The sequence below is a fragment of the Phyllostomus discolor genome, chromosome 7 (assembly GCF_004126475.2).
Source record: "Phyllostomus discolor isolate MPI-MPIP mPhyDis1 chromosome 7, mPhyDis1.pri.v3, whole genome shotgun sequence".
Lineage (NCBI taxonomy): Eukaryota > Metazoa > Chordata > Mammalia > Chiroptera > Phyllostomidae > Phyllostomus > Phyllostomus discolor.
Genome location: NC_040909.2, coordinates 8,451,104 through 8,471,034, shown reverse-complemented (window position 1 = coordinate 8,471,034; position 19,931 = coordinate 8,451,104). Strand labels below are relative to the sequence as shown.

Here is a 19,931-nt window from a genome sequence, read left to right as displayed (position 1 = left end):
AAGTCTCTTTAACAATTCATACCATAATGGTATGATGATGATTAACTCCATTAGTTTTTTTCTTGTCTAGGAAGCTCTTTCTCTGCCCTGCGATTCTAAATGATAGCTTTGCTGGGTAGAATAATCTTGGCTGTAAGTCCCTGCTTTTTCATGACTTTGAATATTTCTTGCCAGTCTCATCTAGCCTGCAGTTTCTTTTGAGAAATCAGCTGACAGTCTTATGGGAACTCCCATGTAGGTAATTAACTGCTTTTTTCTTGCTGTGTTTAAGATTCTCTCTTTACTTTTAACCTTGGGCATTTTAATTATGATGTGTCTTGGAGTTGACCTCTTTGCACCCATCTTGTTTGGGAGTCTCTGTGCTTCCTGGACTTGCATGTCAACCTCCTTCACCACATTAGGGAAGTTTTCTTTCATTATTCTTTCAAACAGATTTCCTTTTTCTCGCTCTTTCTCTTCCCCTCCTGACACCCCTAGAATGTGAATGTGGGACCTCTTAAAGTTGTCCCAGAGGCTGCTTATACTACCCTCATTTTTTTGGATTCTTGTTTCTTCTTGTTCTTCTGATTGGTTGTTTTTTGCTTCCTTATGTTCCAAATCATTGATTTGATTCTCAGCTTCATCCACTCTGCTGTTGTGCCCCTATAAATCGTTCTTTATTTCAACTAGCATATCCTTTGTTTCTGACTGGATGTTTTTTATGCTGTTGAGGTCCTCACTAAGTTCCTTGAGCATCCTTATAACCAGTGTTTTGAACTCTGCATCTGACAGATTGCTTATCTCCATTCTGTTTAACTCTTTTTCTGGAGTTTTGATCTGTCCTTTCATTTGAGCCATGTTTCTTTGTTTCCTCATTTTGGCAGCCTCCCTGTGTTTATTTCTATGTATTAGGTAGAGCTGCTTTGACTCCATGTATTGGTAGTGTGGCCTAATGTAGTAGGTGTCCCGTAGGATCCACTGGCACAGCCTCCCCTATGACCCAAGATGGGTACTCAAGGTATGTCCTTTGTGTGGGCTGAGCACCCCCTCTTCTTGTAGTTGAGCCTTGGTTGCTGTTGGCAGATCAATGGGAGGGATTTACCCAGGCTAGTCAGCTGCAAGGACTGGCTGTGATCACTGACCACCAGCCTCCGCCCTCCATGAAGGATCAGCTGTGCAGGGGCAGAGTGGTGGTGCTGTGACATTGTCTGTAGCTGCCCACTGGTTGTGGAGTCTCTGGGGTTTCCCCAGTGGTGGAGGCCAAGGCCACCCCCCACCTGTGTTGCCTGGCACCACCCAATCTGAGCTATAAAGCAATCTGAGATGGCTGCTACTGGTGCTGGGCTTGGAGATTCCCAGGAGAAACCAAGCTGTGAATCTAGGCTGGCTGCTGCTAGTGCTGGGCCTGGGGCTCACAGAGGCAAGTTGTTGTTCATTTAAGAGGGTTAAGGAAGTTGTGAAGCATGAGCCAATACCAGCCATTCATATGGAAAAGCAGCTTGGGTGGGGCCATAATTTGGTTGGGGTGGAGTCTCAAGGGATCTCCAGGGTGAAGCAAACAGTGTTAGCCAGGTTGATGGAGTCTCAGATATAGCACAAGCTTGCCAGATCAGTGCGGGGAAGGCTTAGCAAAGGTACAATGGCCTCTCCTCACCTTGATGCCAGGCACTTCAGTTTCTCCCTGTATGCCACTGGTGCCTTTCAAGCTGCCACCCTGGTGCTTGAGCTCAGAGGGAGGAATCTGAGTAGATGAGTCCATGTGTGGGTTCTTTACAAGGAACTGCTTGGGGCTCTAGAATTTTCTTCCACTGACTCAATCCCCATTGGTTTTTGTAGCCAGAAGTTGTGGGGACTTACCTTCCTGGCACTGGAACCCTGGGCTGAGAGGCCTAGTGTGGGCTAGGACTCCTCAGTCCTGAGATATGCCTCCCGAATTTGTATTCACCACACATGGACTTGGGACCAGCCTGTCCTGCATCTGTGTCCCTCCTGCCAGGCTGGATGGATGTGGTTTCTTCAATTCCGTGGTTGTCAGACTTCCATTCAGCTCGATGTCTGATGGTTCTGAGTGACGGTCGTTCTATGGTTTAGTTGTGAGTTTGATGTGGTTGTGGGAGGAGGCGAGCCATGTCTGTCTTCGCTGTCATCTTGATCGGAAGTCTTTGTGCATCCATTTCAATATTGAAGATGGATGAAAATACACAACGTTTTTGGCATATGATGCTTTATTTTTTTCCAAAAAAAGTAAAAAGACAACTCAAATGCAAATAAAATATTTGTGCAGTATATGGAGAAGGTGCTGTGACTGATGGAAAGGTTCAAAAGTGGTTTTGAAGTTTCCTGGGACTATTGACAGTTTGGCCAAATAATTCTTTGCTGTTGGCTGTCTCATGCACTGGAAGATGTTTAGCAGCACCCCTGGCCTCTACCCACCAGAAGCCAATAGCAGGAGAGAGCCCACATACTCGATATCCAAATCCATGAAGTTATTGGTGAAAATGAAAAAATGTGTCTTATTCTATGGAAAAAGTGGACTTTTTGGCTAACCCAATACTCTGCACCCAACAGCCAGAGTGATCACAGCACCCTCAGCCTTTAGTCCCATCTTCAGAGAAACCGGAGCCCCCCCCCCCCCACCTTCCCCACTAGGCTGCTCCCATCCCTCTAGTTCAGCCAGGGAAATATTGTTGTTATTTTGTCTAACATCGCAGCCTTGGTGGCAGCCCCAGGGTCGGGCAGCCAGGAGGCGCAGGCAACATGCCACCTGCGGAGCGGCCCACGGTGAAGGGCAGCGGGGCTCTGCCTGGGGGCCAGGCTGCCCACCCTCTGCCCTGTGAAGGGCCGTGAGGGCATGCAGGGCACGTCACTGCCTAGGAAATCATCTCCCTTCTTCCCCAGGTTCTGGGGTTCCACCCTCGGCCTGTCACACCTGCCTTGCTTTGTTGTAAGCTGTCCTCAGGGAGTATACGCAGTGGACTTTTCTCTGGGGGAGAAAAGAGTTGGGTCAGAAATGAGGAACCGGGGACGGAACTCCCAGGTCGGGACAGGAAGTGATTGATGGGGGGCATCCCTGGGGGTCTCAGTCTTCCTGCTGTCAGCAAAGGAAGGGTGGCCCTGGTAGAGTGTGTCTCTCTAGCTGTCCCCACGCAGGGGCCCCAGAACCACGGGTGCCAGTGGTGGCAGCTGGCCTCCTCGTGCCCACTCCAGTTCTGGGTGCTCCCTGCTTCCTGGGAGGCCTGTTGTCATGGGGAACACCCTTGGCTGTGGGATGGGACACCTGGGCTCACCCCACCCCTGACCCACCGCGGCTGCTCTGGGTCCCAGGCTCACCCTCAAACCGATCACAGGCTCCACGAAGTTTGCTCTTGGTTGAGCCTGGCCTCCTGAGTCCCTTACTCAGCGGACTTGGGCTGCCAGCCCTTCCCCGCCAGCCTGTCCACAGGCCAGGCTCCTGGTCCACCTTCCTTTGGGCCTAGGGGGAAGCACGGATGCAGCACCAAGGCCTGGGCAGGGCCGAGGAGGTATGTGAAGGCCTCACCACTTCGCTCCATCCCTCAGCTGCTCGGGCACAGGGCCGGGCCCTGTGAGCAGGTGGTTGGGAAGCTCCACATGGCCAACCCCACGCCTCCCAGCCCCCTTGTCCCTCTCCTGTGCTCCTGGCCCCTTGTGGAGTAGGATGGGACATCCGGTCTTCTCCTAATCAGTCAAACCTCTCTCAGGCTCCAGGCTGATGCCTGGGCAGATGTCCTCAGCCCAGGCCTATTGTCCTGGCAAAAGTCAGTGGAGAACAGAAGGGACCTCAAGAGAAGGGAAGAGGCCAGTCAGAGATGTGGGAGGGGATAGCAGGGAGAGGCCCCACTGGGTGATCCTGGCAGGGGGTCCATGCTGCAGGGACAGTCCCAGACCCAGCCAGGGTCCTGCTATCAGCCCGCTGAACTCTGGCAGCCACCCCGTCTCGTGCCCTCCCAGCCCCGGTAAGCACGCCTGGCGACAGGAATTGTCTCTAGTTCGGATGCCTGAAAGCTGAGGGCGGACAGGGAGGGGAAGGAAATGATTTGAGGGCACAAAGTAAACTAGCGAGACTGGAAGTCGGGTTTCTGTCATTTAATCTGCGTCTGGGGAATTGGGGACTCAGAGATGAAAGAATAAGGTTTGGGGCCCTATGGACCCCAGCGTGGGGAAGGGGCGGGAGGAGGAAACCAGGACAGAGAGCAAGGACTCTTAACAGGGGAGCTGTGATACGGGAGGTGTTAGGGGAGCCGCAGGAGCGGGAGGCAGGGGATGGGACGGGCCAGGTCTAAGAAGGCTTCAGGAGTAGCTGGCACCGGGGTTGGCAGGAAAAGCAAGCAACATGCTTTACAGACATTTCCACCAGGGAAGGCTGGGGGAAAGTTAGATTGCCCTGCGTGGGAAATGTGGGGACCAACTGCGGCAAACCTTACGTGTCGGGTGTGTGAAGGGAATGGGAAGCCGGAAGATAAAATAGCACCAGTGAGAGGTGCTTTTGGAAGCCGGTGTCTCGCAGCAGCAGGGCGGACAGAGGGCCCGCAGGCCGCGTGTGGAGGGAGGTGCATGGATAACGCCTGGAGGGAAGGTGGGGCTTCTGCAGGCCCGCTGTTCCCCAGGGCAGCTGCGGGCCACAGGCGGCAGCCGTGCATGCAATTTGTCTGTGCCCGGCGGAACCGAGGGGTGCCTGCCACAAGGGGAGAAAGCACACGCCAGAGTTTTGAACACACAGTACAATATGCACATGATGCATTCTAGAATTGTGCACCCGAAACCTATGCAATTAATTGTATTAACCAATGCCACCCCAATAAATTCAATTTTTTTAAAAAAGTGCCTACCAGATGTTGAAGGCAATTCTAAAAAAGAAATGCAAAACTATTCTTTATATTGATGACATGTTGAAATGCTAATACTTTGGCTGCGTGGGGGTAAGTGAAATACATTATAAAAATGAAATTTTACTTGTTTCTTTTACTTTAAGAGGTGTGTCAACTAGGAAATCAATGAAAAATGACCCATGTGGCTTGCCTTATATTGCTATGGAGCAAGACTGTTTTTAGAACGTGACTTCCAGAAGACATGGAATGGAACTGAGAAAGGAATTAAGTGGGGGGCAGCGGGGACTCGCAGCTGGGAGCTGCTGTGCCGCTCGAGGGGACCAGCTGCTGTGCCGCGGGGGCAAGTGGTCGAGGCGGGCGTTATTCCCCGAACAGAGCTTCCTGTACACAGCTCCCCTTCCTGCAGATTTCTGGTGCAAGGGGGATTCTGCCGAACCCACTGTCAGAGGAGGGGTTTTAAAGAGACAGTGATTAGCCTGGGAGGTGTCTAGAAGGAGGCCAGAGAGCAAGAAGGACAGAGGTACCAGGACAGAGGTAGAGGGTGCCCCAGAGCCACCGGGAGCGGCAGCTGGTGGGGGGTCTGGGGCTTCAGAGGGATGAGAAGAGGTGGAGACCCCCAGGGCGCCCCCTGGCCAGGCTTGCGGTCCCCCCTGGGCCGCGCTCACTCAGGAGACCGTAGGCGGTACCGGAAGCGCACGTCGTGGCTGGGCTGCGTGGTGCCGAAGCCCCAGCGCTGGGGGTCCACGGGCGGCACGGGAGTGTTGGGGTCCACCAGCTCCAGGTCGAAGTGCGTGATCATGAGCAGGACGAAGAGCTTCATCTCGCTCAGGGCCAGGAACCTCCCGGGGCACATGGAGACGCCCGAGCCCCATGGCATGGTGTAGTGGTGGATCTTTTTGCCAGCCTTATAGAAGTCCACTTTCCGGCTGCCGTCGGGGTTGAGGAAGCGGTCGTACTTGAAGGCGGTGGGCTGGGGGTGGATGTCGGGGTCCATGTGCACGGAGAGGTAAGGGAAGAGGGCCACGATGTCCCCCCCGCGGAGCTGGTACTCCTCCCCGCTGGCCATCTGCAGGGTGTGGTCGCCGTTCACCACCCTGAGGAGGGTGGGCGCCGCCCGCAGGCGCAGCGTCTCCTCCATCACGCTGTCCAGCACCGGCGTGTGCTGCAGGGCGCCGACCTCGAGGTCGAACGGCCGCCCGGCCTGCAGCCTGGCCTCCCCCAGGACCTGGGCAGCCTCCGCTCTCAAGGCCTGCATGGCTGCTGGGTGCTTCAGCAGGAACAGGAGGGCCCAGAACGAGGTGGGCCCCGTGTTCCCCTGGGAGGCCCAGAGCATCATGAAGTTGAACTTGTCCTGCATGGCCGGGGCTACGCCCTGCTCCCTCAGAAACTGGAGCATGTAGGCGATCCAGCTGCTGATGCCGTCCTTCTCCAGGCTGTGTTTCACGGAGAGGGTCTGGTGGAAGAGACGCTGGAGCCGGCCCACTTCCAGCCACTCCCGGGGCCCCAGCAAGGAGTAAACGAACCTGGGGAATAGGCGGTCGAACTTGCGGAACTGCACGAATAACTCCTCTGCCTGCAGCAGGTCCTGCTCCGGGTCCTTTGTGTAGCCGAACAGGCTCAGGTAGCCAGCCTGGAACAAGGCGTTGTAGCAGAAGTGAAAGAGGCCGTCCTCTTGCCAGCTCCTGGCGTCCGGACGCTGGCCCGTGGGCCCCAGTATGACCAAGGACAGGCAGTCCCGCATGGTTTTGTTGAGATCCTCCAAGCCGTCGCCCATGAGGTGCTTGGTGCTGGCTGAGTGTATCATCCGGTGGTCCCCCGGCCCGGACTCGTATCCAAATACCTTCAGCACCAGTTTTTCGGCATACTCCACAAAGTCCAGTTTCCTCTTCACGTCCCTGAGGATGGGGCCGAAGGAGAGGGGGTCCATGAGGAAGGTGAAGTACTGGCCGCCGAGCTGCACTGTGAACACGTCCCCGTGCTTGGCCCGCATGTGCTTCAGGAATTCCAGCATGTTCTTCCGGAAAGCCATGGCGTGGCCCAGCCAGGGCACAGAGCCTTTATCCAGAGGGGGCTCCTGAGGCCTGCGCTGCCGGAGCAGCCCCCGCAGGCACAGGTATCCCACCACGGCCACCAGCAGGGCTCCCAGCACGGGCCCCCAGAGCACCATGGCTGTGCCCTCCCGGGTTAAGATCTGGACACGCTGCTCTCTGGGGCCCGGGAGCGGCTGGGAGGCCTTGATGATAGAAAGGTCTGCCTGCCTGGACCTTGCCCCGTGGCTGCAAGTTATAATAAATAACCCTGACGAAACAGTGTGTGGGAGTGGAATGAGCACTTGCTGGAGCCAATGGGAGGACCATTGGGACCGCAAGAAAGCCTCTGGCTTGTGACCGCAGCCTCCTTGCCAGCTTCAGGCAATGCTCTGGCCTTTCCGACTCGGCTCCAGCGTCTTCTCCACAAAGCCTTCCTTGGCCTCCCTCCCACCCCCCTCGGCTTGCTGACCCCCCACTACTTCATTTGCTCATGTGCATTAAGTAAAGTAATGATTCACTGATTTGCCATCTAATTTATCAAAAATGTGCCGGGCGCCCAGTTTCACATATCCCCCTCTCTTCAATGTGACTTCAGTTTCCGAGCCTCTGGCTTCACGCCCTGCCCCTGGCCCAAGAGGCTTGCACACTTCTCTAACCAGTGCAGACTGGAAATCTTGAAACTAGGAAATGCCCCGGGGATAATAAAGACCTCAAACCGACCTCAAACCGATGGCTTTATCTCACAATAGCGTTCCAGTGAAATGGGGACTTTGCCGGCTGCCTGGCTTGGGTGAGCTGAGGTGACTGTTTGCTCAGGGCCTCTGTGACATGTCAGGTCAGGTCCCAAGGAGAAACCTGTGCCACTGACTCGGACGTTTTAGTCCAGTGGCCTCGTCCATTGTTGCAACAGGTGAAGTTCAGACTCCATTCAGCCACTTCTGGTTACCCCCCCAAGTGACTCTAACTTTCTCAATGACCTGCAAACAGGGACCCTGTCTCCTCAGATAACCAGAGGATTTCCGCATGTCCTCTTGAGTGAGTTTCCTTTGCCTTTTGCAGCTCCCTTCCGCAGGAGCTGGAAACATCCACACTGCCTCCGTGAAGTCCTCTCTGATTGCTTAGGGCACAGCAAGTACTCAGCACCATGAACTTTCTCCAGCGTTAGAATCCACTGGGAATCTCTGGGCCAACTCCAGTGAGCTGAACTTTGTCCCCCGGTTTTTAATGGGTGGCAGCACCACCTTACAGTCGTTCTCACCTTTATTCACTCCTTTCCTCACACCCATTCATTCATTCATTCATTCCCTCCTTCCTTGGAACAGCCCCATGTATCCACGGAACAGAGATTTACTGGCCACCTGCTGCCAGGAATTTGGCTACAATCCCAAATGAGACAGACACAGTCTCTGCCTCCTTGGAGTTATGGCCTGAGGAAGGGGAAAAGATACCAAATCATTGCCCAGAGAAACATGTCATTCCAATTGTGTAAAGTGCTGCAAAGGAGAAGAGCGGAGTGGGGAGGGGGTGGGGCGTCAGGAAGACCATTCCTCAGGTGGTAATTAAGTAAAGGCCTGGAGGATGCTGTGGAGGGCAGGACCCATACAACGGCGTTGGTCCGATCGAGACGGCATAAAATATCTCAAATGAAGCGGAGTCGCTCATGTCAACCAAGACGGCTGTCAGTCGGCCATGACACTTTGGTTCAAGAGGGAAACTACCTAAGTCGGAACAGGCACATCTGGCAAGGAGACACACCTAAGATGTCTGCACCTGTGACCGGAATAGCTGTGTCTGCAGAGCGGGACCACCCATACACAGGCTCCTGGGGAAGTCCCCCACTTGCCATCATGGGTGCCAAGCAGAATAGCCACGTGCCACCCAGAGGCTCCTGGGCAAATCCGCACATGCCATCACGGGAGCCAAGACACTCGTCAAAAGGCCCGGAAGGTGGAGCCCACCGCTTTCAGGGTCTAACTGAGGTGGGCTCCAGACCACTGCTGAGACCACCAAGCCCCACACACCAGAGTGCTGCTCCTCGCCACACTGGTCTCCCTTGGCTTCGGCCGCCAGAGGCTCTGCCCTGCTGGACTGAGGACTTCGCCTGCCCTGCTGCCCACCTGGCTCCGGAGATTTTTTTCTGGCAAGACGCTGACAACTCCCTTGCCCACCGTGGGGTCTCCCAGACCTGCAGACTGAGGCTGTGGGACTCGGGTTCGTTATCCCCCATCGATTGCTGTGTGTGTGTTATCTTTCTCTTAGATTGTGAGAGTGTGAGTAGGATATTAGTGTGTGTTGATGCTCTACTTTGAATGAACCTGCATTCAACGAAAGCTGAGTGAAGAGCGTGGTTACTGCATGTGACCCCTGTCTGTTCCTTGGTGCCGGGCTGCTCAGCAGGCTGCGAGCTAGCAGCGGCCGGGCTGACTCACGGGAAAGACTCTATCATGAACATACGTGACACATGCCAAGGCCAGGTCAATGGGAGTTGTGTGGGGTGGTGCTGCTGCTAGAGGTGGGGTGGGCGGCTTAAAGCATGTGGCAGAGCCGCACTGAGGTGCAGGGTGCGCACCCACTTGGGTCAGTGTGGCTGCAGCGCCGAGGGAGGAGCCTGCAGCAGGGTGCGGCTCTGCAGGCTCAGCGCGGATTCGCGCTTTGGCCCATCACGCTTCACAGAACCCTCTCGCACCAGCCCGTGGGGCCACCCGGGGGTCTGGATCCAGCCCCTGAGGGGCCGCAGGATGGACAGGCAGTGACTACTGGCTTCCGCGGGCGGAGGCTGGCCTGCCCCAGGGAAATCAGCCCACGCGGCTGCCTTCCCAGCCCTCCCAACCCTCCGTGGGGACCGCGGCCAGCAATCCATGGCGAGCAGGGCGAAGCCTCCACACGCCTCTGCCTTCCACCCTTCTGCCAAAACTCCGAGGAAGGGTGGGGGCGAGGCCACCACGATCCGCCGCGGGGTGGCCTGGAGGAATCAACAACAGGACAGGCGGCCTCCGGGGCGCGGGTGCGCTAGGGCGACGGCGGGCCCAAGAGGACGCCTGCGCGACCGCACCTCTGGGCCCTCGCCGCGGGCGAACCTCAGTGCCGAGGCGCTCTCTGTCGGTCGGTGCTGGGGTTTGCACCGACTCGCTGGGTATCTGTCCGCTGGTCTGCAGAGTAGTCAGTAAGGGAGCAGGGCTGGCGCCGCCGGAGGACTGGCACCAGAGGCGCCTCCTTCCCTCCTGCCACCGCCGTTTCCAACCTGCGCCCTGAGCGCAGCCGCCACTTTGGCTCAGGCTCCAGGGAGCTCTCACCTCCCGCGCCCCGCGGAAGCCTCCTTCCATGGTCCTTCAGCATTTTGTGTGCTTGTTTTCCGCCTCATTCGCACATTCCATGGTGGGCAGCGGGGTGAGCTGAGTTCCCTAAACAGGGCGCCAGCAAGTCTCTGGCCCCGTCTGGTCTCATCTTCCCAATCCATGCAGTGCCCAGGATTCTGAGCAACTGGGCACCGACCAGAGAGAGGGCTCTGTTGACCTGTTGTGGTTCCTGTCGTGGGGTTCTCTGTGGGTTCCCTAGTCCAGTTGCACCGTCCGTACCCCAGTCTTGTTTGCCCTTTGTTCCAATTCTAGATGACAGCGGCTGCTCCCCCAATGCCCGCCACTTCCGCAGCTGCCCCCTCCCCCCCAGGATGCAACAGGGACACCCTTGAAATAAATAGAGATGCAGGGGAGAATCATTTCACGCTGCCTTTAGATTGGGTAATAGTCTCATTTAATTTAGCAATGGGCTTATTTATGGTTCCTGCGCCTGCCTAGCCTTCCAGGATCCTTCCTTTTTCCAGAAATTGAAGGAGACTCCGTCATGGCAGCGGGGCTCTTGACTGTCTGGCCCAAGGTTAACCACCTGCCAGTCAGCATCACACACACCTGTGCCAACCTCACACTGAAAGCCAAAGTGAGAGGCAGCGGGTGTTTATTTGAGATCAAAGGATAGCTCTTTGGGGAGCTCTGAGTCAGGCAAAAGCCCACACAGTGTTCCAATGATGGGATGAAGGGAAGGAGAATGTTTACAGGACCAGAAGGGACTGCCTGTCCCCGAGGATAGCGGCCAGACTGTATGGAAAAAACAGAACTCGGACCTTCCATCTTCAGCAACCAGCCCAGGAAGCCAAAGTAATCCCCGCAGCCCCCAACAGCCAGAATTTGATGAATGCGGTCCCCCAGCCAATTGCAAGAGATGTTTTGCTTCCAGCTAATCCTCATGCCCACACTCTCCAAGCAGAGCATACCTGAAGCCCTCCCTTTTTTCTACTATAACCCTTTCCCACGTCGCTGCCTACTTTGAGACTCTGGCAGATGCAAGTAAGTGACTATGGCTGGCTCCCTTGCTATAATAACCTCTGAATAAATCGTGTTTGCTTGTTCTTCTCATAGGGGTGGTCTCTGTTTATTTCCACAACTCTGTTTAAAAGCGTAACTTCCCGATTGTGCTGTGTGATGCCAGATAAGCGATTTCCTCTCTTTGGGCCTTATTTTCTTCAACTGAAAAACTGGTTCGACGTTTGTTTTATTCAACAACTATTCCTTGGCCCGTGGAGAATCCGGGCCCTAAGAGGTGCTAGACATCGGGCGGTTGTTAGAGGCACAAGCGTGAACCTATGGAGGAAGCAGGCTGTTCCCCGGGAATGTGAGACCCGGTGAAGGGAGGCGGACACGGGAACGGGCCTGGTCAAGTGCAGTGTGTGCTGCTCCGTGTCGGCCTCCACGCTGCAAGGGCGCAGCGGACTGGAGAAGGGCGGTCTGTGGGAAGACCTCCCGGAGAGGATTCCCCGAGGCAGCCTCCCCCTCTGGCTGCCTGCTCTCCTACCTACCCCCATCCCTGCAGCGGAGCGCCCCTGGGGACCGTCAGTGTTTCAGGGAGACCTGGACCCCTCTCGCCTCCCTCCTTCGCGGGGAAGCGAGGAGGACCACAGAGATGAGCCGCCCTCCCTCGGCCTAGACAAGCAGGAATGGCAGAGCGCTGCAGCCTCCACCTCCCTTGCGGAACCCGGGCTCAAGCGGAGCGTGGGGGGCTGGGCGTCGAGCTGGCACGGTTGGTGGGATCCCCGGGCGCAAGGCCGCTATGCCAGGCCCGCCTGGGTCCGGAGTGTCCCGTGCTGACCCTGGGCAGCTCTTGGGAGGGCCCGACTCATGCTCACTTCCCCATGGGTGCCCGAGGCCAAGCCGAGCTGGGCGAACCAGGTGCACTTGGGCCCCGTGCCAGCCTGGATGCGCCCGGTGAGTGCAGGGCAGGCACCATGAAGCCGGCTGGGGTCTGTCCCGGGCTCTCGGCCCAGATAAGGGGCGCAAAGGAGTCAGTGCGGTGACCGGGAAGTTGGGGTACGCCCCAGAGTGGAGGGCCCAGAGGAACAGGCAGGGGGCAGAGTGTGTGTGACACCCCGCAGAGTGCCGCCTAGGGGACGCGCACCTGCCGCCGGCTGCACAGCCCGAGCCAGTGCCGCGGCAGAGGCGTTCCCAGCGCTGTGCGCAGCGAGGAATGTCCAGAACGTGACACCTGTTTGAAGAGCCACTTACGTTTGAGGTGGGTCTTGAAACGAGCATGAGTTTGCAGGCTCGGGAGGGGGGAACTGGTCTTCAGACAAGGGAGGCTCCGGGCGCCAGGGCACAGGTCTGGGCAACGAAAGCGTTTGGGTTCTTAACAGGATGGTGACAGGAGGGAGGTTAAGGGTGGTGGCTTGAAGACACGATCCTTGGCAGGTAAACTGGGCCCCTGGAGAGTGAATGGAACTGTTTGTGGTGCCGAGGCTTTGGACTTCTTTAGGAAGGCCAAGATGAGCCAGCCAAAGCCCTTGGGCCCTGGAGTGCAGGGCGGGTCGCTGTGGGGACTTTATAGGGCAAGAGCTGACTCGAAACAGACCAGGACAGATGCCGCCATCGTATGGAGATCGCTGTCCTGACCGGGGCAGTGGTTGGGAATCGTAAGAAACTCTGATGCCTTTAAGTTAGCGCTGTTTGTTTCTGAAGAGCGTGAGCCAGCAGGAAAGAGGAGGAGCAGGGGCTCTGGCTCCCAGAGACAGAGGAAAGGGGGGCTTTGAGACTGGCGCCTGGGGAAGAGAAGCAGGGTGGGGTGTTTCAGAGAGTGTGCCGGGGGGGCGGGGGAGTGTGGGGAGTGAAGTCAGAGTTCGTGTCTGTCCCGTTGAATGCTTCCCAGGGCGACCCCAGTGTTCTCAGGGGCCCCCAGCTGCCTCTTCGGCTGGTGGCAGTGACTGGGAGGCAGAGAAGCAGCAGCGCCCCCACATGGGGGCAGCAGGGGGGGCGGGAGTGCGGACAGAAGGCAGGTTGGCACAGTGGGCGAGAACCAGAGAGTCACACAGGCGGGAGCTCTGCCCCAGTTCTGCACCTTTGAGGGCAGCGACTCTCCGAGCCTCGGTTTCCTCTTCCATCAGATGGATCGAATACCCCCACAGGTCTCCAGATAGGCACAAGGTAATAGCTGTGACACGCTTGGCTCGGGTGCAGTGAGTGGTGGTGGCTCCTGGTGTCAGGGCTGGTGACCTCAGGAGGAGGACTCGTGGTGGAGAAAGGCCAGCCCCTGGAGCACAGACCGTTGTTTCTGGCAAAGAGGCGAGCAGGGGAAACCCGCACAGGCTGGTGAGAAAGCGGAGAGGGGGTTTGCTGGTGTACAGGCGAAGAGACAGGAGAACGTCGATGGCCGATGGCTTTTCTCTTCGGAAGCAGGGGCAGAACCTGCAGGCGTTCAGAACAGGAGCTGGCCCAGCACCCCCTGCAGGGCCTCTTCCTGCCTAGTGCACCCCTTACTCCAGGCCTGGGACCTGGGCTCATCCCCGGGCGTTTAAATACGTGTCGTTTCAGGACTCAGCGACCTTCGAAGACGTGGCTGTCTGCTTCTCTGAGGACGGACGGACCTGCCTGGCCCCCATACAGAGGGCCCCGTGCAGGGACGTGATGCTGGAGAATTATGGGGCTGTGGCTGCCCTGGGTGAGGCCCTCCCCCCTTGGACGGTGCCTCGGCCCTTCAGAGTTTCCTGGTTCCTTCTTCCTCAGAGGCTCCAGCGTCTTCGAGAGCCCTTGGCCGAGCAGGGACTTCAGGCTCTTGGATTCTTTCTCTTTTTTTAAAGATTTTATTTATTTATTTTTAGAGAGGGAAGGGGCGGGGAGAGAGAGAGAGAGAGAGAAAGAGAAAGAAACATCAATGTGCGGTTGCTGGGGGCCGTGGCCTGCAACCCAGGCATGTGCCCTGACTGGGAATCAAACCTGCGACGCTTTGGTTTGCAGCCCATGCTCAATCCACTGAGCTACACCAGCCAGGGCTTGGCTCTTGGATTTTTAATGGCCCGACCGCAGTGGTTCCTGGGAAGTAGGAAGTGCTGGTGTCCAACATTCAGGCCTCACGTGGGTCCTCCTTGCCCTGGGGTGAGGGCCGCCCACCCCCTCGCCCTGTGCTGTGGGAACAGTGGGAAGAGACCAGACTCCTGGTGCCCCACCAAGGCCTCAGTGCCCCAGCCCCTCAGTTTGGAAGACCGGGCCCCAGACCAACCCGGTCCTGCAGATGTCTGAGCTTGAGCGCTCTGAGAGAGGGCGAGAACCAGAAAGCTCCCTTCTCCCGTGAGTGCAGCCACGCACTTGCTCACTCACGCTCACTGAGCACCGGCTACGCTGTCGACTCCCTGACCTTTGGGAGCCGCTGCCCCCTCTGCCCTGGGTCTTCTGCCCGCTTCCCTGGATGTCCTTTTCTTGTTTTCCCTAGTAATGTCCCTTCTCTCCCCTCCTGTCCCTGGGGACACTGGCCTGGGAGGAGCCCTGGGATTACTGTGTGCCCCCCCCAACTCACCTGCCCGCCCCATTTCCTTCCCCTCGAGCAGCATGTCCATCTCCCGACCCAGCTGAATCCCCAGCTGGAGCGAGGGGAAGCACCCTGGTGCGCGGCTCCTCGGGGAGCGCTGGATGGAGAGGGCCCGAGGGGCGTGTCCTCAGGTGAGTGGGGACCCGAGTGTCGGTCACCTGACCAGTGCCCTGGCCTCCATCTCCACCATCTAACGGGCACGTGTTCTCTTCTCTCGGTGCCGTCAGACACGCACAGGGTTGCTCCTCCGGTCCCACGTTCCCCGTCTTCGTGTTTCATTCATCCTGGCTCCTCTGGGCGCCCTCGTCACCACCCTTTTCTCTTCGTCTCCCCAGTTTTTATCATGGCTACTATGTCTTTACCCCCTGACTTTCCTGTTTGCTCTGATCTGAGGTAGCTTTTCTGCTCTCCTGGTCCGCTTATAATCTCCCGCAGATGGAGATTATAACCACGCTCCAGGGCATCACGGCCATCTTTCCTATTAAAAATCAGGAAGTTTCTGCCCTGGCTGGCATAGCTCAGTGGATTGAGCGCGGGCTGCGAACCAGAGTGTTGCAGGTTCGATTCCCAGTCAGGGTACATGCCTGGGTTGCAGGCCATGACCCCCAGCAACCGCACATTGATGTTTCTCTCTCTCTTTTTCTCCCTCCCTTCCCTCTCTAAAAATAAATAAAATCTTTAAAGAAAAAGAACATCACAAATTCACACAATATCATTAAAAAATAAAAAAGAAATCAAGAAGTTTCCATAGCCCTGGTTGGTGTGGCTCAGTTGGTTGGAATGTCGTCCTATAAACCGAAAGGTCGCGGGTTCGATTCTCAGGCAGAGCACATGCCTTGTTTGCTTGTTCGATCCCTGGTCAGCATGGACCACACGCACCGATCCCCGGTCCGGGAGGGTACGGCAGGCAACCAGTCGACGTTTCTCTCTCACATCAATGTTTCTCTCTCTCCCTTCCTCTCTCTCGAAAAGCAATGAAAAAATGTCCTCCAGTGAGGATTATGAAAAGGAGGAAGAAGTTTCAATACCCCTGAACCGGAAGGTTCCCAGTCCTCAGGGATTTCCGGTGGGGAAAGCGCTGGTGTTCCCGCAGGGCCCACGTGGGGCTTTGCTGCTCCTGCTTTCCCAGCGAGAACCCTCTCTCACTGCCTCACTGGCCCCTGCCGTCTCCTTCCCACGGGGACATTTTTGTGGTCACTGAGAGACTCGAACTCCCCCCTCGGCTTCTCCATTCTCACAGTTCCTTGCTGTGTCTGCCAGTCTTTCCATGTAAGAAGCTCCCAGTTCCAACTGGCGTACACAGTCAAGAGGACTTCGTTGCTTCCTGGGACTGGGAAGCGCATGGGTCGAGGGGGCTGCAGGTAGTTTGAGCAGAATGTCAATCTCTGCTCTTCTCCTCTCTTTGTGTGTCGGCTCTGCCTGCGGCCCGGCTCCTCTCGTGGTGGGTGTGAGGTGATTGGCAGTTGTGAACCGTGCCCAGGGGAGCAGCAGGACACGCCTTCTTCACACTTGAGCTGTCACTGACCAGAGTCCGGGGTGTTGCTCCTGGAACCATCTTAAGTTCTCAATCAATCACTGCAGCCAAGGGAAATGCTGTGCTCGGACTGACGAGGCCTGGGCTGCCGGTCCCTGAATTGATCTCAGGTAGTGAGTGGGGTGGGACAACCGGCTTAGCTTAGACCAGGGAGGGGCCCACCCTAGGAGCTGGGACTGGGATTGGGAGGGGCCCACCCTAGGAGCTGGGGCTGGGATTGTTCCCACCCAAAGGGCGTGGCTGCTCCGCAGTGGGGGAGGGGCTGGACGGATGGAAGGAGGTAACTACAGGTGTGCTCTGCATTCTCTGGATCTCGGATCTCGGTGCTTCCTCTCCCTGCCACCCAAGGGAACGTCCCATCTGTGATGCGAGCACTGGCTCCCACTCCAAGCTCACTTTTGTCTCAGAGAAGGGAATCCTCGGGGAATGCATAGTTCTTGGCCTCAGCAGCATCAAAGGGTCGTCGTTTGGAAGGTGTACAGTTGATTTGTTTCCTAGGAGGCTTCAGGTGGGGGTTACCAAGAGACGTATCTGAGCCGAGCCCAAAGCGTAGTTTATTAGAGCGGGCCTTTGTGATTAGAGGTGTCCGCCATTAGAGTAAGAAGGGGCCTGTGGAATGGCTGGGTGAGGGTGTGAGGTCATCTCTTATGGGTGCTGTAGACAGACCCTCCGTGGACCCTTCGGGGAAGGAGATGGCAAAGGATGGGCCGCCGCTTCCCGACACAGCCCCCGGCGCCGCTCTTGGCGGGCCCGTCCTTTCCTGCTTCCTTCTCCGGCGCGGGATGGACGAGGCCTTAGTCCTTCCTGTTTCTTCTGGACATCTGACAGTGAGTGACCGTGTTTATGTGTTGGGGAACTGGTGGGGCAACCACTTCCCTGCTCCTCGATTTCCTGTCCTTGATGTTCCTCTGCCCCCCAAGTTCCGGGTCGTCTGTTTCTTGTCTGTCCACCCACCTGCGTCCCCTTTTACAATGTCCACCCCCGCCCCTTTCCTCACGGCCCCGCTGCTGCCACTGAGCCAGCCTTCTGTGTATCTTGGCAGGCTGTCAGCTTTGTTGTTGTCGTTGTCATTGTTGTTGTTGTTGTTGTACTGCCCTGCCCTGCACCAGAAGGCTTGGCCCAGACATGGTGTTCCCCTAGCGCAGCAGCGGGGCCTGGCACGGAGGCACCGAGCTCACAGCGTGCCTGGGGTACCCCTGGCTCCTCCACCAGGAGCCAACTTAACCCCCAAGCTTCCGGCTTCGACTGGAATCGGCACAGTTCATTTAATCTGGTAGATTTGGGGTCTTGGACTCCAAGTGAACAGATGGCCTAGAGTCAACCAATATTTTAAAAGTAAACAGTTGTGTTTCATTCATGTGCGAGTTGCCAGGGATCCAAAAAAAAGTAATACGTGGCCCTTATCCCAGAAGAGCTCACAATCTAATAATAGGACATGATACGGAAGCGTCTAATTACAGCAAAATGGGACTCTGTAAAAGAGGTGTGAATCAGACCCTGTGAGAACAAAGAGGGTGAGGAGGAGGCAGCCTGCCCAGCTCTGCCTCAGGCGGTTTGGGGGAGCCCTTTTCCTAGCAGCCCCGGGACTGGTTTGCTGCATGAGAAGACTGCGCCTCCTTGTGGTGTGAAATGTATGAGGGAGATTCTTCTCGCCGCTAACCCCCCCCCCCCCTCACTGTGCGTGACAAGCTCCAAGCTCGGGCTCTGCCGGTGAGCCCCAGAGGAGTCTTGACTCCTGACCAGGTCTGCTGCCCTGAATCCTGGCTTGTTCTTCTCGTGCTATAAACTGGGCCACCTGGAAGGACTTCTGACCTGTCCTCTTTAGACTCCGTTGAATTATTTCCCGAGAGCACCTCTCCCCGCTGTGCTTTGTCTGGTGCTGGGATTCACAGCCCCCGGGAACTCTATGTCTAGTAGATGCCTTTTGCCTTTTTGTTGTTGTTGTTGTTGTTGTTGTTGTTGTGTTAGCTCTGTCTGTCCATTTCAGCTACATCAGGGTCTCTGAGACACAGGCGTGGCACTGGGAGAGAAATGGATGTACTAATACCACTTGGTGACTTCAGCCCAAGGCTGAACCAAAGCGCACAACAGCGTCGCTGCAGTGTGTGGCCACACGGTGGTGCTGTTTACCTCTTCAAGGCCTCGTTGTTTAAAACACCTCCCTCCGGCAACCCTGGTTCTGGGACCGCCTGGCTGCATCCAGTCCCTCCCGCCAGCCCTGACGCTCAGTGCGTTTCCTCCTTGGCGTGCCTTCTGAGGGAGCACTGGCTGCCACGTGAAAGCATTCAGGATCCCCGTTACCCGAGATCCCGGGGTCTGTGCTCAGAGGCTAACCAGTGACTGCCAGCCTTGGGAAGCAGCCTGTGGAGCTGGTGCTGCCCCTCCATCCGTCACCCTCTGGACCAAGGGCCCCCCACCTCCGGGCCGCAGTCTGCCACCAGTCCCGGCCTGTTAGGAACCGGGCCACATAGCAGGAGGTGAGAACTTGAATGTAGTGTGCTTGGTCATCTGCAAAATATACCCCCCTTCACCAGGTCCGTGAGAAAACGATCTTCCACCACACAGGCCCCTGGTACCAGAAAGGCTGGGGGCCTGCTGTTCTAGGCTGCTGCTTGGGTGCGGGGACAGGGTGGGGAGCCATCACAGCTTCATCGGGGGCTCTGTGAGCACGGCCGAGGTCAGAGTGGCGGAGAAGAGCTGTCCTTTGCTGAGCCCCCATAGGGCGTTAAGCTCCTTACCTTCACCATCTGTTTAAAACTTCCCCATGCGTGTCAGGAGCTGGGCGTTACTTCCATGTCATAGACCAGGAACCGGAGGCCGGGTGGGCGCGTGATCTGTCCGAGGCTACACAGCCCCAGGGGTGACCCTCCACAGCTCCCAGGTTCGCTTCCTCTGTGTGATGTGCAAGGTGACGCCCCATCCCCGTAGCACTCACAACTAACTTAGGGAGACGACTCCTAAAAGTACGTTTAATCAAGAAAAGGTGACAGCGACTTAAAAGTGATGAAAGAGAGCTGCTTTGATTGACAGGGAAACAGTCACAGGATGTTGCTAAGTGAGGAAGAGCAAGCTCGAGAAAAGCGAGTTAGTCCCCAGGGGAGGCCGACAGTGAGAGGACTGAGCCCACCGCCCAGATCGGGGAGGCTATCCCGGCTCCCCCCCAGTCACCCCCTCCCCCCACCGACCAAGGGCGAACCCTGTCTGCTGTGTACCACCGGTGAGTGCTGCGTGCTCTGCGCACACGGGAAATAACGGACCGTGTGTACTTTTAGGTTCAGATGCTTTCACCGCATCGAGCCTGCACGATGCGTCCGTGTTGCTGCATACAGCAGAGGCCTTTTAAAAATTGCTGGGCGCCGTCCCACTGACCGAATATACTGATGGTTGGTGGGCATTTGGGGGTGAATGAAGTTACTATGAACCTCCTCCTATATCTCTTGTGGCTGACGTGGTCACTCACCTCCTGAGTATTTGAGCTGTTTCCAGCCTGGGGCCGCACTGGTAATGCCGCGCTGGGTGTTCTCGGGCCTGGCTCTCGGTGTCCATCTGCAGGCCGCTCGGCCGGGCGCAGGTCTGGGGGTGGGCGTGCTGCGCCCCAGAGCCCATACGTAGATGGTCGGTTTTGGGAGACGGCCAGAGTGTCTCCCAACGCGGCCGTAGTCCTGCCTGTTACGGACATGCAGCACCAGATGCAGGGCG

General features: G+C 56.8%; 1 protein-coding gene across 1 annotated transcript; it reads right to left on the bottom strand.

The window, feature by feature from the left end:
* Window positions 1–5,246: 5,246 nt before the first annotated feature.
* Window positions 5,247–7,091, bottom strand: LOC114501955 (5-beta-cholestane-3-alpha,7-alpha-diol 12-alpha-hydroxylase). The gene has a single exon (XM_028518740.2). It carries the CDS (start codon window positions 6,991–6,993, stop codon window positions 5,488–5,490), a length of 1,506 nt encoding a protein of 501 aa, XP_028374541.1. The 5' UTR covers window positions 6,994–7,091; the 3' UTR covers window positions 5,247–5,487.
* Window positions 7,092–19,931: the final 12,840 nt, after the last annotated feature.

Bases quoted from the DNA above. Each gene is read 5' to 3' on its own strand.
- LOC114501955 (XM_028518740.2), bottom strand. From the start codon at position 6,993: ATGGTGCTCTGGGGGCCCGTGCTGGGAGCCCTGCTGGTGGCCGTGGTG.